Source organism: Orussus abietinus, unplaced genomic scaffold (genome assembly GCF_000612105.2).
Source record: "Orussus abietinus isolate OABI.00-Male unplaced genomic scaffold, Oabi_2.0 scaffold118, whole genome shotgun sequence".
In the NCBI taxonomy this organism is placed as follows: domain Eukaryota; kingdom Metazoa; phylum Arthropoda; class Insecta; order Hymenoptera; family Orussidae; genus Orussus; species Orussus abietinus.
This window is the reverse complement of record NW_019394393.1, coordinates 130,228-144,242: the sequence shown is the minus strand read 5'-3', so window position 1 is coordinate 144,242 and position 14,015 is coordinate 130,228. Positions and strand designations below refer to the sequence as shown.

General features: G+C 39.5%; 1 protein-coding gene across 1 annotated transcript; it reads left to right on the top strand.

Moving 5' to 3' along the window:
• The first annotated feature begins 1,572 nt into the window (after window positions 1–1,572).
• Window positions 1,573–13,841, top strand: LOC105704303 (growth hormone secretagogue receptor type 1). The gene is made up of 5 exons (XM_012433390.2): window positions 1,573–1,686; window positions 1,860–2,022; window positions 4,022–4,130; window positions 4,306–4,377; window positions 12,620–13,841. Exons 1-5 carry the CDS (start codon window positions 1,573–1,575, stop codon window positions 13,335–13,337), a joined length of 1,176 nt encoding a protein of 391 aa, XP_012288813.1. The 3' UTR covers window positions 13,338–13,841.
• Window positions 13,842–14,015: the final 174 nt, after the last annotated feature.

The following is a 14,015-nucleotide window of genomic DNA, read 5'->3' as shown; positions in this document are numbered from 1 at the left end:
CGTTTATTTTAACTCTATCTTGCAAAGATAATCTCGATTAAATTTCAATCGGTTTTTATGGAAGCAGTGTCAATTAAATCCCTAGGCATTATATATTTCATACATCTTACTTTTCGTTATTTAAAACCGTCTCTTTATGCGCATTTAGTGCGTTTATTTTGGTTTTTATTAAACATAAGTACGTTTTCTTTGATTTTATTAAATACAAGCGCGTTTATTTTAACTCTATCTCGCAAGGATAATCCCGATTATATTTCAATCGGTTTCTATGGAAGCAGTGTTAATTAAATCCCTATGCATCATGTATTTCATACATCTTACTTTTATTTAAAACAGCAGTGTCAATTAAGGGGATGTGAAAGTGGCACCCGAAAGCTCAATCGTTCATAAAACTTTTCCCCGCACTGGGTGTCTCAAATCGTTTCATACTTTAAACCGTGAATATGGAGACCTTAAGGTAGGTCCTGAAACTCGGGAAATTTCATTTTTTATAAACTATTTTTAAAATACCTATAAACAAATCTGAAAAGAATTGAAATTTCATGAGCTTCAGGACCTTCCTTATAGTGTCCCTATTCACGTTGTAAAGTTTCAAATTATTCGGTAAAGCGAGTTGGGAGAAAAGTTTTATAAACAAAACCTCTTCGACGTCACTTTCACATCACCTTAAATCTAGGCATCATTTTCTCACTTTGATTTAATTTACACACGGTGTCAATGGGTTTCTTGAGGGCAATACTATACATTTTTGGGTGCACTTAATTTTAATACAATAAATACTTCATCGTGATTCAGTAAATATATGGATATTTAATATTGAAAACAGACTTATGTTATATTTTATCCTTTTGCACTCCAAGTGTGCCTGTCAGACACGCGTTGGTCCATATGCCAAAAATAAATCCGATTTACCAGTCGACGGCCGGGATAAAATGTTCGAGCCCGAAGGGCCAAATTTTAGAAGTGTAATAAAAACACGTGGGACGTTTTATAACATCCTTTTTTTATCCGGCTTACGTTTACCTAACACCGAACCGAAAGTGGACATGACGCGTTAAACTAAAAATATGCATGTATGGAAAATTTAGGATATTTCTAGGCGTTGCAATTTTTTTCTTTTTTTCAGCTCCTATGATGGAAGCGAATAATAAAAATATGCATGTATGGAAAATTTGGGATGTTTCTAGGCGTTGCAATTTTTTTTTCTTTTTAGCTCCTATGATGGAAGCGCATAATAAAAATATGCATGTATGGAAAATTTAGGATATTTCTAGGCGTTGCAATTTTTTTCTTTTTTTCAGCTCCTATGATGGAAGCGAATAATAAAAATATGCATGTATGGAAAATTTGGGATGTTTCTAGGCGTTGCAATTTTTTTTTCTTTTTAGCTCCTATGATGAAAGCGAATAATAAAAATATGCATGTATGGAAAATTTAGGATATTTCTAGGCGTTGCAATTTTTTTTCTTTTTAGCACCTATGATGGAAGCGGATAATAAAAATATGCATGTATGGAAAATGTAGGATATTTCTAGGCGTTGCAATTTTTTATTTTTTTTTTCAGCTTCTATGATGGAAGCGGATAATATCACAAGTACGCCTTACATGTTACCTGGGTACATTCGCATTACGTCGACGGTAATTTGCATAGTCGTCATGGTGCTCGGAGTGCTGGGTAACCTCATGGTGAGTACAAGTAACCTGATTAATTACGCTTTTAACTCCCATTCATATCGGGTATTATCGCGATCCTCGACTCCTCTCAAAGAATATAGATTTTTAATCTCGCTGATATCGCGAGAATTATTTCGACGTTTTAATATTATTTTATTTAGATTATTTGTTCATTTCGTCGGCAGGTACCTCTGGTAGTGCTTCGTGGGAAAGAAATGAGGAACAGCACGAACATCTTCCTGGTGAACTTAAGCGTCGCCGATCTTTGCGTGCTGCTCATTTGTGCTCCGACAGTCCTCGTGGAAGTAAACTCGAGACCGGAAGTTTGGCCTCTGGGAGAGCATATGTGTGAGCGAGAATTTTCACATTTTTTTTTAAAGCCTCAATTAACAATTTTTATGAAGGAAAAAAGCTAAAGGTTCGGACACCTTTGCGACTTTTAGATCTAAGGGCGATGATGAACAATTTATATTCGATCAGGGACAATTTATCTTGAGTACGCCGAGAAGGTTTTTCTTTCCTGTTAGCTTTATGAACGATTTTCTTTTCTTATTTAATGGAAGTCAACTCGAGACCGGAAGTTTGGCCACTGGGAGAGCATATGTGTGAGCGAGAATTTTCACATTTTTTTTTAAAGCCTCAATTAACAATTTTTATGAAGGAAAAAAGCTAAAGGTTCGGACACCTTTGCGACTTTTAGATCTAAGGGCGATGATGAACAATTTATATTCGATTAGGGATAATTTATCTTGAGTTCTCCGAGAAGTCTTGCGGAGGAGTGCGGTGGTTTTTCTTTCCTGTTAGCTTTATGAACGATTTTCTTTTATTTTCTTATTCTCTTATTTTCCTCCCCTTTCTTCCCGCTTCTTCGGGGTACTTAGTCTCTGTTTGCGCTGGTAGTAACGGGTGCGGACTTTGCGGAAACGCGATACGATGTATTCTCGGGTAAACTATATCGAAGGAAATGGGGTAAAAGCTAAAAGCGCCGGCATTGTTTTTTAGGAGCCACCCTTCGGACGCATCTTGGGCCCCGTGATTTATATTACACTGAAAAAAAAAAAAAAGCTCAGTTAAAGGAATCGGAATTACGATTGTTGGTTAGAGCCTCCATAATCCAGGCACTTTCTTTTCTTTTTCTTGACAATGGATTGCGCGAAAATTCGGAAAAATCTTATCCTTCGTTGCCTTAAGTTCTCGACGTTATTGTATTTCCTCCCATGAAGGTTAAACCGAATTGGATGGAAGGCCGTAGGTAATAGTGGAAGGTGCTCTGCCACATAGCTACATTAAATGCTCGAACACGTATAGGCTAAGAGCAGCGGTAATTCTTCGCGGGGGGTACTAGTTTACCCACTCGTTTCGTTCTCTCCCTTCCTCGGGTCGGTTCGGTCATCAGAGCTTTCTATCTACTTTATTCTTTGTCCCTGGTCGTCGCGTTTCGTCTAGACCGTGACAATTGTTAGGAACAAATTGGAAAAGCTGGGAATTTTTTTATAAGACACTTTGTTCGGTCTGATTTTATGAAATTTAATATTTTACTTTCTATTTTTAGTCGATGCGCGTCCAGAAATTTGTATCATCAGAGCTTTTTACCTACTTTATTCTTTGTCCTGGTCGTCGCGTTTCGTCTAGACTGTGACAATTGTTAGGAACAAATTGGAAAAGCTGTGGATTTTTTATAGGACACTTTGTTCCGTCTGATTTTATGAAATTTAATATTTTACTTTCCATTTTTAGTCAGTACGCGTCCAGAAATTTGTATCATCTGAGCTTTCTATCTACTTTATTCTTTGTCCCTGGTCGTCTTGTTTCGTTTAGACTGTGACAATTGTTAGGAACAAATTGGAAAAGCTATGCATTTTTTATGGGACACTTTGTTCCGTCTGATTTTATGAAATTTAATATTTTACTTTCCATTTTTAGTCCATACGCGTCCAGAAATTTGTATCATCAGAGCTTTCTATTTACTTTATTCTTTGTCCCTGGTCGTCGCGTTTCGTCTAGACTGTGACAATTGTTAGGAACAAATTGTAAAAGCTATGCATTTTTTATAGGACACTTTGTTCCGTCTGATTTTATGAAATTTAATATTTTACTTTCCATTTTTAGTCAGTACGCGTCCAGAAATTTGTATCATCAGAGCTTTCTATCTACTTTATTCTTTGTCTCGAGTCGTTGCGTTTCGTCTAGACTGTGACAATTGTTAGGAACAAATTGGAAAAGCTGGGAATTTTTTTATAAGACACTTTGTTCGGTCTGATTTTATGAAATTTAATATTTTACTTTCCATTTTTAGTCCATACGCGTCCAGAAATTTATACGTTTTCTGTTTTTGTTTTTGTTTCAGGCAAAGCAGTGCCTTTTGTGGAATTGACTGTAGCCCATGCATCGGTCTTAACAATATTGGCGATCAGTTTCGAGCGTTATTACGCGATTTGCGAACCACTACGAGCAGGGTAAGTAACAATTACTCGAACGATAAGTAACATTTCATTAATCCCTCGAATGCACTTGGCGCGAGGCTCAGCGATGATAATAAATTACAATACGTTATTTTTCATAAAAATGCGGAATAATGTGCATAACATTGTAAGGAATAATGTATGTAAGAAGACATTGTTCTTGTTTCAGTTACGTTTGCACGAAGGAAAGGGCAACGTTTCTTTGTCTCTTGGCGTGGACCGCAGCAGCGCTTTGTACAAGGTAGGATTAAACAAATACAAAGACTTTGACACCTTTCAAACTCTATTGGCATTTAACACCCACACTCGCTTGCTTTCATTGTTGTGTTAACGCTTATCTGCAACAATACTATATACAACAGAGGCGACTAAATGTTTAATATTGGGGCTGGGTTAATTTGTTATATCAGCAGAAGTTCCGGAGAAATGTTCAGTCGTTAACCTGAAAATATTGAGAACGAGAATGAACTTAAATGGCCGTAGGATTGATAACATTATCACGAACAAATAGCATTTTAGTAGTATGACTAGTCCGAGTAACACTTAGGACACTCTTTTGACGATGAAAAGTATGACAAAGGTGTGTCGAAATATCTTTGTTTGCCGTCACCTTAATATCGACATTGCCGGAATATTTGCCAATTCAGTTTGTAACAAAGTAAAATAATATTAGTGAAGGTAAAAAAAAAGTTTGGCGATAAATTGTAAAGTAATATTAGTGAAGGTAAACAAAAAGTTTGGCAATGAATGGACGTCGGAATAAATTGTAAAGTAATATTAGTGTATGTAAAAAAAAAGTTTGTCGATAAATGAACGTCGGAATAAATTGTAAAGTAATATTAGTGAAGGTAAAAAAAAAGTTTGGCGATAAATGGACGTCGGAATAAATTGTAAAGTAAATTAGTGAAGGTAAAAAAAACGTTTGTCGATAAATTGTAAAGTAATATTAGTGAAGGTAAGAAAAAAGTTTGTCGATAAATGGACGTCGGAATAAATTGTAAAGTAATATTAGTGAAGGTAAAAAAACGTTTGTCGATAAATGGACGTCGGAATAAATTGCAACATTGACCAGAGAGTAAAAGACAATCTTGCAAGTGATGTGTTTTCTCGAAGACGCGTCTTCTCTTTGGTCATCGAAATTCCGGCTGAAGTCTTCGAGAACCCATAAACCTCCCGTGGGAATTTACGCTCTTGTAAATGCAATTTGTCAATGTCACTGTTTAACTGCGGGAGAACCTTCGACAATACATCTTATTGGCCCTCGGTTTCTTTTTGAATATTGATTGTGGACTTCCTGATCCCATATAAATGTACTTTACCAGCTGATAAATCGCTTAATAATAAAAATCAAGTAATAATAATTGAAACTTCCTTTGAGGGATTGGGCATGAAGGGTTAGGCTTCTATTCCCATTTTCGCAACAGAGAAGAGACTGGTAGTCAACGGAATTAGGAGAGAAATTCGATTCCGTAGAACCCTTTTCGGACCCTTCGGAACCCTCGGAAAGATTAATCAAATAATATCTTCCCTAAAAGTTTTATACATCCCTCGGATAAATTATTTTATTGGGACCAAGAGACATCTCCCTGGATCGATGGAAAACTTTCTTTTCATTGTAGATCAGGGTGCGAGATTCTGCATTAGTAGGGCACTCCTGTCGATTTTTCCCCTCAACAATGGGGCTGTAATAAAGGGCCAGGGGGTGGAAACAAGTTTTATGTTTATGGAGGAGGAGAGAATTTTATCCCGTGGGACGTTAATCTACTTTCTTGACCATCCGAGGGTGCCATTCGAGATTTCGGTCGGACGATCTCTCCCTTTCCCTCCACCTCGATCGCCGCCATGATGGATCGGCGAGATGCATTTTACGTTTAGCCTTCACATTGTGATTCCTCTTCCCGAAATCCAGGAGGAAACACGTGTAGCCACGGGTTGTCGGCCGGGAAATTCGATTTCAACCCCAGCTCCTATTCCACGACCCTTTATTCTCGTTCGACTTCACCCGAATAAAGGAGATATTCCTAGGCTTTCGAATTTCCCGCCGCGCGATGAAATGAGATCCGAAATTTGCGGCGATAAATCATTCGATGACGTATTTCGCGCATCGATTTAAAAATAGAACGATCCTCACCGTCTATGTATATCTCCGTGTTAGGCTGACGGAAGAGCTAGTATCATGACACCTTGTATATTTTTTGGTAGTAGGGTTTGAATCGGATGACTTTTTCAAAATCGCCTCAGACTTTATCCTTCTCTGCTTTATCATTCTATTCTGTCTGCATGCTATCATTCCGCAGTGCCTTCGGCTCAAAATCAACTCCTGGTATTGTTTAAGGTGAAGTGAAACACCCTTCAAATCAGTCGATTCGAATGCAACACTTTTTTTTAAGGGTATTAGACCAAACTGTCCGAAACTTTGACACATCGAAGAATTGTCCTGACACATTCAAAATTTGGATTTTTTGAAAAAATTTTTTAACTGTAATTAAATTAGTCGATTCGAATACAACACTTTTTTTTAAGGGTAAAAGACCAAACTGTCCGATACTTTGACACGTCACTTCTGATCGTCTAAGAATTGTCCTGACACATTCAAAATTTGGATTTTTTTTTTAATTTTTAAACTGTAATCAAATTAGTCGATTCGAATACAACACTGTTTTTTAAAGGTATTAGACCAAACTGTCCGAAACTTTGACACGTCACTTCTGATCATCTAAGAATTGTCCTGACACATTCAAAATTTGGATTTTTCGAACAATTTTTTTAACTCAGCCCAGACCAGTACCAAAATGGCGTCGCTCTCATATTTCGATCGATATACAATTATCGAAGGCTCTGATATGAGAATCGAAAGGGTCAGGACAATTTTACGACAATTTAGAACACTCTGGTAATCGATAAACTCGCATTTGAACGGGATAAAGGCAAAAAAGTGTTGTATGCGTTTGTATACCAAAACGATGGTAATACGAGGTCTCGGAGTGAAAATTTAATTGACCTGTAAATCACAGATGGCGCAGGGTGTCCCTCCGCAGTCAATTAGGCCCCCAAAAAGCATGAATCCAGAGGATTTCTGGAGTTTCACTTCGATTTCTTGATATTAATTCTACGAAAACGACAGGTGGAGTACGCCATTTGGTACAATACCCAATATAATTCGCCACAGCTATCAATATAAAAACCAACGTCGGCAACGTAGGCATTTAGAAAAATCATCTTTATCGACGTCGATCAAGTTCCTCGAGGTGTTTCACTTCACCTTAATCAAAGCAAAGAGGATTTCTCTCGTCGACGGGGCTAAAAGAAGAAGTGTGGTTTTGATTTGCAATGCCCTCCTTCGAGATGAAACTCCCAGCTTCGCCTGAGCAAGGAAAAGAGATGTCTCTCGTGGACGTCGACGGTACTCTAAAAAGAGATCTTTGTTTTTTGGTTGGTTGCAGTCCGATTATCTGGACGTCGCAGTACGACCAGGTGAGGGACGAGTCGTCCAACCAATCGGCAAACAGGAGCGAATCTTTCAACGTGTCGGTTTGTCGACTGGTCGTCAACGACACGAAGACCTCCGTCTTCGTCCTCGTCCTTATCCTCCTCTTCTTCTTCCTTCCCTTGGTGATCCTATCGGTCCTCTACTCCATTATCGTGAGGCACTTGGTGCGAGACTCCTCCAACACTGGGGAGTCTTATCATCTAAGGGCTCGTAGACAGGTGGTGTTGATGTTGATGTCGGTGGTCCTCAGCTTCTTTATCTGTTTAACGCCGTTTAGGATCCTCACCATCTACATCATCGTTACTCCTCAGGGTTCCGTTCAGGTCGATGAGGCTTTTTACAACGTCCTTTACTTCAGCAGGATCATGTTTATCCTGAATAGCGCCGTTAATCCTATATTGTATAACCTGATGAGCAGTAGATTTAGGGTGGAGTTTCTCAAGGTCTGCGGACTTAGGAGGAAGAGAAAGGTCGATAGGAGCACGGTTAGGAGTACCATTGTTGGGGTTAGGTTGACGAAGACGAGCGGCAATGATAATCAACAGGAGAACTTTCTTTAGGGGTGAGGTGGACGTGATAACGAAGCGGCTCTTAAAATTGCGACACCTGGAAAGGAGCTAATGTAAGGTCATGGTCAGGACTATCTGGTCTTTGTCTTTGTCTGTCTTAGGAGGAAAAGAAAGGTCGATAGGAGTGCTATTGTTGGGGTTAGGTTGACAAAGACGAGCGGCAATGATAATCAACAGGAGAACTTCCTTTAGGGGTGAGGTGGACATGATAACGAAGTGGCTCTTAAAATTGCGACACCTGGAAAGGAGCTAATGTAAGGTCATGGTCAAGACTATCTGGTCTTTGTCTGGGTTGTTTCTCAAGGTTTGCGGACTTAGGAGGAAAAGAAAGGTCCATAGGAGTGCCATTGTTGGGGTTAGGTTGACGAAGACGAGCGGTAAGGAGGATCAACAGGAGAACTTCCTTTAGGGGTGAGGTGGACGTGATAACGAAGCGGCGGCTCTTTAAATTGCGACACCTGGAAAGGAGCTAATGTAAGGTCATGGTCAGGACTATCTGGTCTTTGTCTTTGTCTGGGTTGAGTTTCTCAAGGTTTGCGGACTTAGGAGAAAAAGAAAGGTCGATAGGAGAACTTCCTTTAGGGGTGAGGTGGACGTGATAACGAAACGGCTCTTAAAATTGCGACACCTGGAAAGGAGCTAATGTAAGGTCATGGTCAAGACTATCTGGTCTTCGTCTGGGTTGTTTCTCAAGGTTTGCGGACTTAGGAGGAAAAGAAAGGTCGATAGGAGAACTTTCTTTAGGGATGAGGTGGACATGATAACAAAGCGGCGGCTCTTTAAATTGCGACACCTGGAAAGGAGCTAATGTAAGGTCATGGTCAAGACTATCTGGTCTTTGTCTTTGTCTGGGTTGAGTTTCTCAAGGTTTTCGGACTTAGGAGAAAAAGAAAGGTCGATAGAAGTGCCATTGTTGGGGTTAGGTTGACGAAGACGAGCGGCAATGATAATCAACAGGAGAACTTCCTTTAGGGGTGAGGTGGACGTGATAACGAAGTGGCGGTTCTTTAAATTGCGACACCTGGAAAGAAGCTAATGTAAAGGCAAAGAGGAAAAGAAAGGTCGATAGGAGTACCATTGTTGGGGTTAGGTTGACAAAGACGAGCGGTAAGGAGAATCAACAGAACTTTCTTTAGGGGTGAGGTGGACATGATAACGAAGTGGCGGCTGATAAAATTGCGACACCTGGGAAGGAGCTAGTGTAAGGTCATGGTCAAGACTATCTGGTCTTTGTCTTGGTCCTGGTCCTGAACCAGGTTCAAGTACAGCCCTCTTATCAGATAGAAATGGTGATACGAGTACTCTTAGTTGAAATGTTTCTGACAATCATTCCTGATTTTTGCCATAAAAGCGGATGTGGAGTTCGAATAATGAAATCAAACGAGATGAAAAAATTCTCAACTAATGTTAGAATGTTTTTAGTGTTTGTAACTTCGCTGATTATCACATAAGCCCGATCAGTATTATACGTTAGCGTTAGACAAACTAAACAAAAAGATGTATTTGTCCTATACAAGATATATTTTTTCAACTCTTTGTTTCTGCACTGAGCGAAAAAGTCACTTTTTAGACATTCATTCGCAGCCAGCAAGAATATTAATAACTTATATTATTAAATACTTTCTTATATTAAATATTAAAAACTTCTTTATCGAGAAACATTTGGAATGCTGCGAGTAATTAATTTCGCCTAGAAAGTAAATTTTTCTGTGTACAAATTTTGCGTGAATAGCAATAGTAATAACGTTCCGGCAAGGAATCCAGCAATGCTTTTGTAATAATTATGCCTTTCCAATACCGCATGAGAAATTCGTTGTAGCTAGAAATAAAAAAAAGACACGAGCATACTTTGCAATCTCAATTGTAAAACCTAAAGACACGTTACATATGGTAAATTTCAACGTTAACCATTAAGGTGAAGTGAAACACCCTTCAAATCAGTCGATTCGAATACAACACTTTTTTTTTAAGGGTATTAAACCAAACTGTCCGAAACTTTGACACATCACTCCTGATCATCTAAGAATTGTCCTGACACAATCAAAATTTGAATATTTTGAAAAAAATGTTTAACTGTAATCAAATTAGTCGATTCGAGTACAACACTTTTTTTTTTAAGGGTATTAGACCAAACTGTCCGAAACTTTGACACATCACTCCTGATCATCTAAGAATTGTCCTGATACATTAAAAAATTGAATTTTTCAAATAAAGTTTTTAACTCAGTCCAGACCAGTACCAAAATGGCGTCGCTCTCATATTTCGATGGATATACAATTATCGAAGGCTCTGATGTGAGAATCGAAAGGGCCAGGACAATTTTACGACAATTTAGAACACTCTGGTAATCGATAAACTCGCATTTGAACGGGATAAAGGCAAAAAAAGTGTTGTATGCGCTTCTATGCCAAAACGATGGTAATGCGAGGTCTCGGAGTGAAAATTTAATTGACCTGAAAATCACAGATGGCGCAGGGTGTCCCTCTGCAGTCAATTAGGGCCCCAGAAAGCACGAATCCAGAGGATTTCTGGAGTTTTACTTGGATTTCTTTATAATTATTATACGAAAATGACAGGTGGAGTATGCCATTTGGTACAATACCCAATATAATTCGACCCAGCTGTCAATATAAAAACCAACGTCGGCAACGTAGGCATTTAGAAAAATCTTCTTCATCGACGTTGATCAAGTTCCTCGACGTGTTTCACTTCACCTTAAATTTCAACGTTAACCATTAGGAACCTTTTATCGGGGAATTTTTATTCGAGGTAACAATCCCGTCCAGTGATGAGAAGGGTCAAGAAAACCTCTTAGGAATCTTTACAGCATCACGGTGGTCGGTTCGACGTCCTTCGGGAAATCTTTCTTGCAGATTGCGATGCAAGACCGGAACGGAAAAGTCGAAACGTCACCGAACAATCACCGGGATATATGGGATAAAACAAAGGGCGACTTAGTTTATGTCGTTTCCCCAGAGTGACTGGTTCTCGAGCAGAAGGCGTAAAACGGAAAGATATTTGCCGTGGAACTCATCAAGGGACCACAGAGGTCCCTAACGACGCCTTTCTTGGATGAGGACGTCGATAAAGGCGTCGCTCGTGACAGCTGGCGTCTCTTTTCATTTAGGAGAAGTCATCTTATTGTTGGCGAAGAAAGATGCTCCAATAATGGGATCCCCAAAATCTCATATCCGAGAAAACGAGGAATTTCCCCACCTGACGCTGAAGAATGAGAACGATGGCATCGGCAAATATTAATATTTTTAAGATAAGACGTGATGCCTTGGCACTGTGGCACTTTAAATGAGAGTTTAGTATCAGGATATGGACGATTGTGGATGTAAAACATTGGTAGATCAGGAGGAACCAGATATATGTGCCCATAATTATGAAAGTGGTCTAAGTGAAAATTAAAAAAAAAAAAATGAGTTTATCAGTTATTTCACGCCATATTATTTCAAACGAAATTAATTCAATGTAATTTCTCCTAAAAGTGGATATTGACACTAGTCAGTTTTTTTTAAATACAAATGTTTGTGAAAGAAAAAATATATCACTTAGACCACTTTCATAATTATGGGCACATATATAGGCTGACTCTTTCATATTTCCTTTGCAAGTCCCATAAAGAATTGAATTGTCTTTCGATTCTACAATGTTCAAGTGGCTAAAAAGGTTAATCATTGTGTGGATAATGATCTTTGTTGAATAATTGTTTATATGCGTTGCAGTGCATGTGGTACTCGTACTCCTGGCACGTTACACATTGTAAGCTTATACAAGAATCATTTATTGTTTCTTCCTGCTTTCACGCTCCCTGGGAATTTGTTTGCTCGACATTGTACAATACGGACATTGCTTTCGACTTAACCTGCGAGGTTGTGTCATTACAAGAATCATTTATTGTTTCTCCCCGCTTTCACGCTCCCTGGGAATTTGTTTGCTGGACATTGTACAATATGGACATTGCTTTCGACTTAACCTGCGAGGTTATGTCATTACAAGAATCATTTATTGTTTCTCCCCGCTTTCACGCTCCCTGGGAATTTGTTTGCTCGACATTGTACACTACGGACATTGCTTTCGACTTAACCTGCGAGGTTGTGTCATTACAAGAATCATTTATTGTTTCTCCCCGCTTTCACGCTCCCTGGGAATTTGTTTGCTCGACATTGTACACTACGGACATTGCTTTCGACTTAACCTGCGAGGTTGTGTCATTACAAGAATCATTTATTGTTTCTCCCCGCTTTCACGCTCCCTGGGAATTTGTTTGCTCGACATTGTACAATACGGACATTGCTTTCGACTTAACCTGCGAGGTTGTGTCATTTCATTTCGCTGTCACCTCCAAGAAAATGCTGAAACACCAACAAAGAGTCTGAAAATGATCAGATCTCAGTCTGAAATTCCTTTGTTCGCAGCCCTATCTTGCTAATATCACAGTACAGGATAGAGCAGTACTACGACGAGTCTTTAGTCCCGACTTGTCATTGTATGTTGGACGAGACTTGGAGGGTGGGATACTTCCTGACGATCATCGTCGTCTTCTTCATCCTGCCTTTGTTGATCCTGATCGTCCTGTACAGTGTGATAGCTCGGCACTTGATGGCAAACCCAGCAATCAGTCGAGGTCCTGCAAACAATCTTCTGAAATACCGGAAACAAGTTGTCCTGATGCTGGGGACAGTCGTGTTGACTTTCTTCATCTGCTTGATCCCATTCCGGGCGTTCAATCTGTGGATCTTGTTCATGAAACCGGAAACAATCCTCAGCTTCGGCGTGGAAACTTACTATTGTCTGCTGTACTTCTGTCGGACAATGTTGCTGCTCAACTCCACCATCAACCCGATTCTGTACAACTTGATGTCCACGAAGTTCAGGCAGGGTTTCTTGAGGATTTGCGGCTTGTCGGGTGCCAAGAAGGAGAAGAAGTCCTCTTCTGGGAGAACTGGGACGTATACTACGGGATCTACCGATTGCAGCAGCAATCAGTCCGATTACTGGAAGAGACATAGTAGTAAAAGTAGTTGTAAGGTTCCCGGTGCACCAGCAACCGTGGAAATGCAGATGAAGATCTCACTTCTGTCGACTGTCGCTGGGAGTCTCGTTGCTGTTAAAGAACAGGAAAGTTATGTCTGAAAGAGGCGGGAAATGGTATTTTAAAGTAAACCGTGGAAATGCAGATGAAGATCTTCTGTCGACTGTCGCTGGGAGTCTTGTTGCTGTTAAAGAACAGGAAAATTATGTGTGAAAAATGCGGGAAATGGTATTTTAAAGCAAACCGTGGAAATGCAGATGAAGATCTCACTTCTGTCGACTGTCGCTGGGAGTCTTGTTGCTGTTAAAGAACAGGAAAATTATGTCTGAAAGACGCGGGAAATGGAATTTTAAAGTAAACCGTGGAAATGCAGATGAAGATCTTCTGTCGACTGTCGCTGGGAGTCTTGTTGCTGTTAAAGAACAGGAAAATTATGTCTGAAAGACGCGGGAAATGGAATTTTAAAGTAAACCGTGGAAATGCAGATGAAGATCTTCTGTCGACTGTCGCTGGGAGTCTTGTTGCTGTTAAAGAACAGGAAAGTTATGTCTGAAAGTGGCGGGAAATGGCATTTTATAGTACTTTGAGCAAGTAACTTTTTGCCGAACCAGGTGTACCGAACCAGGTGTACCGAACCAGGTTAATATCATAAAAGAGAAAACAGACTGCCTCATTCTACTCAAATTGTTCCTAGGTTCCTGCACTGGGGAAAAAAAAATTAATTCAACCAAAGATATATTTGGTTAATTCCGAGGATAATTATTTCACTTAAAATTGTC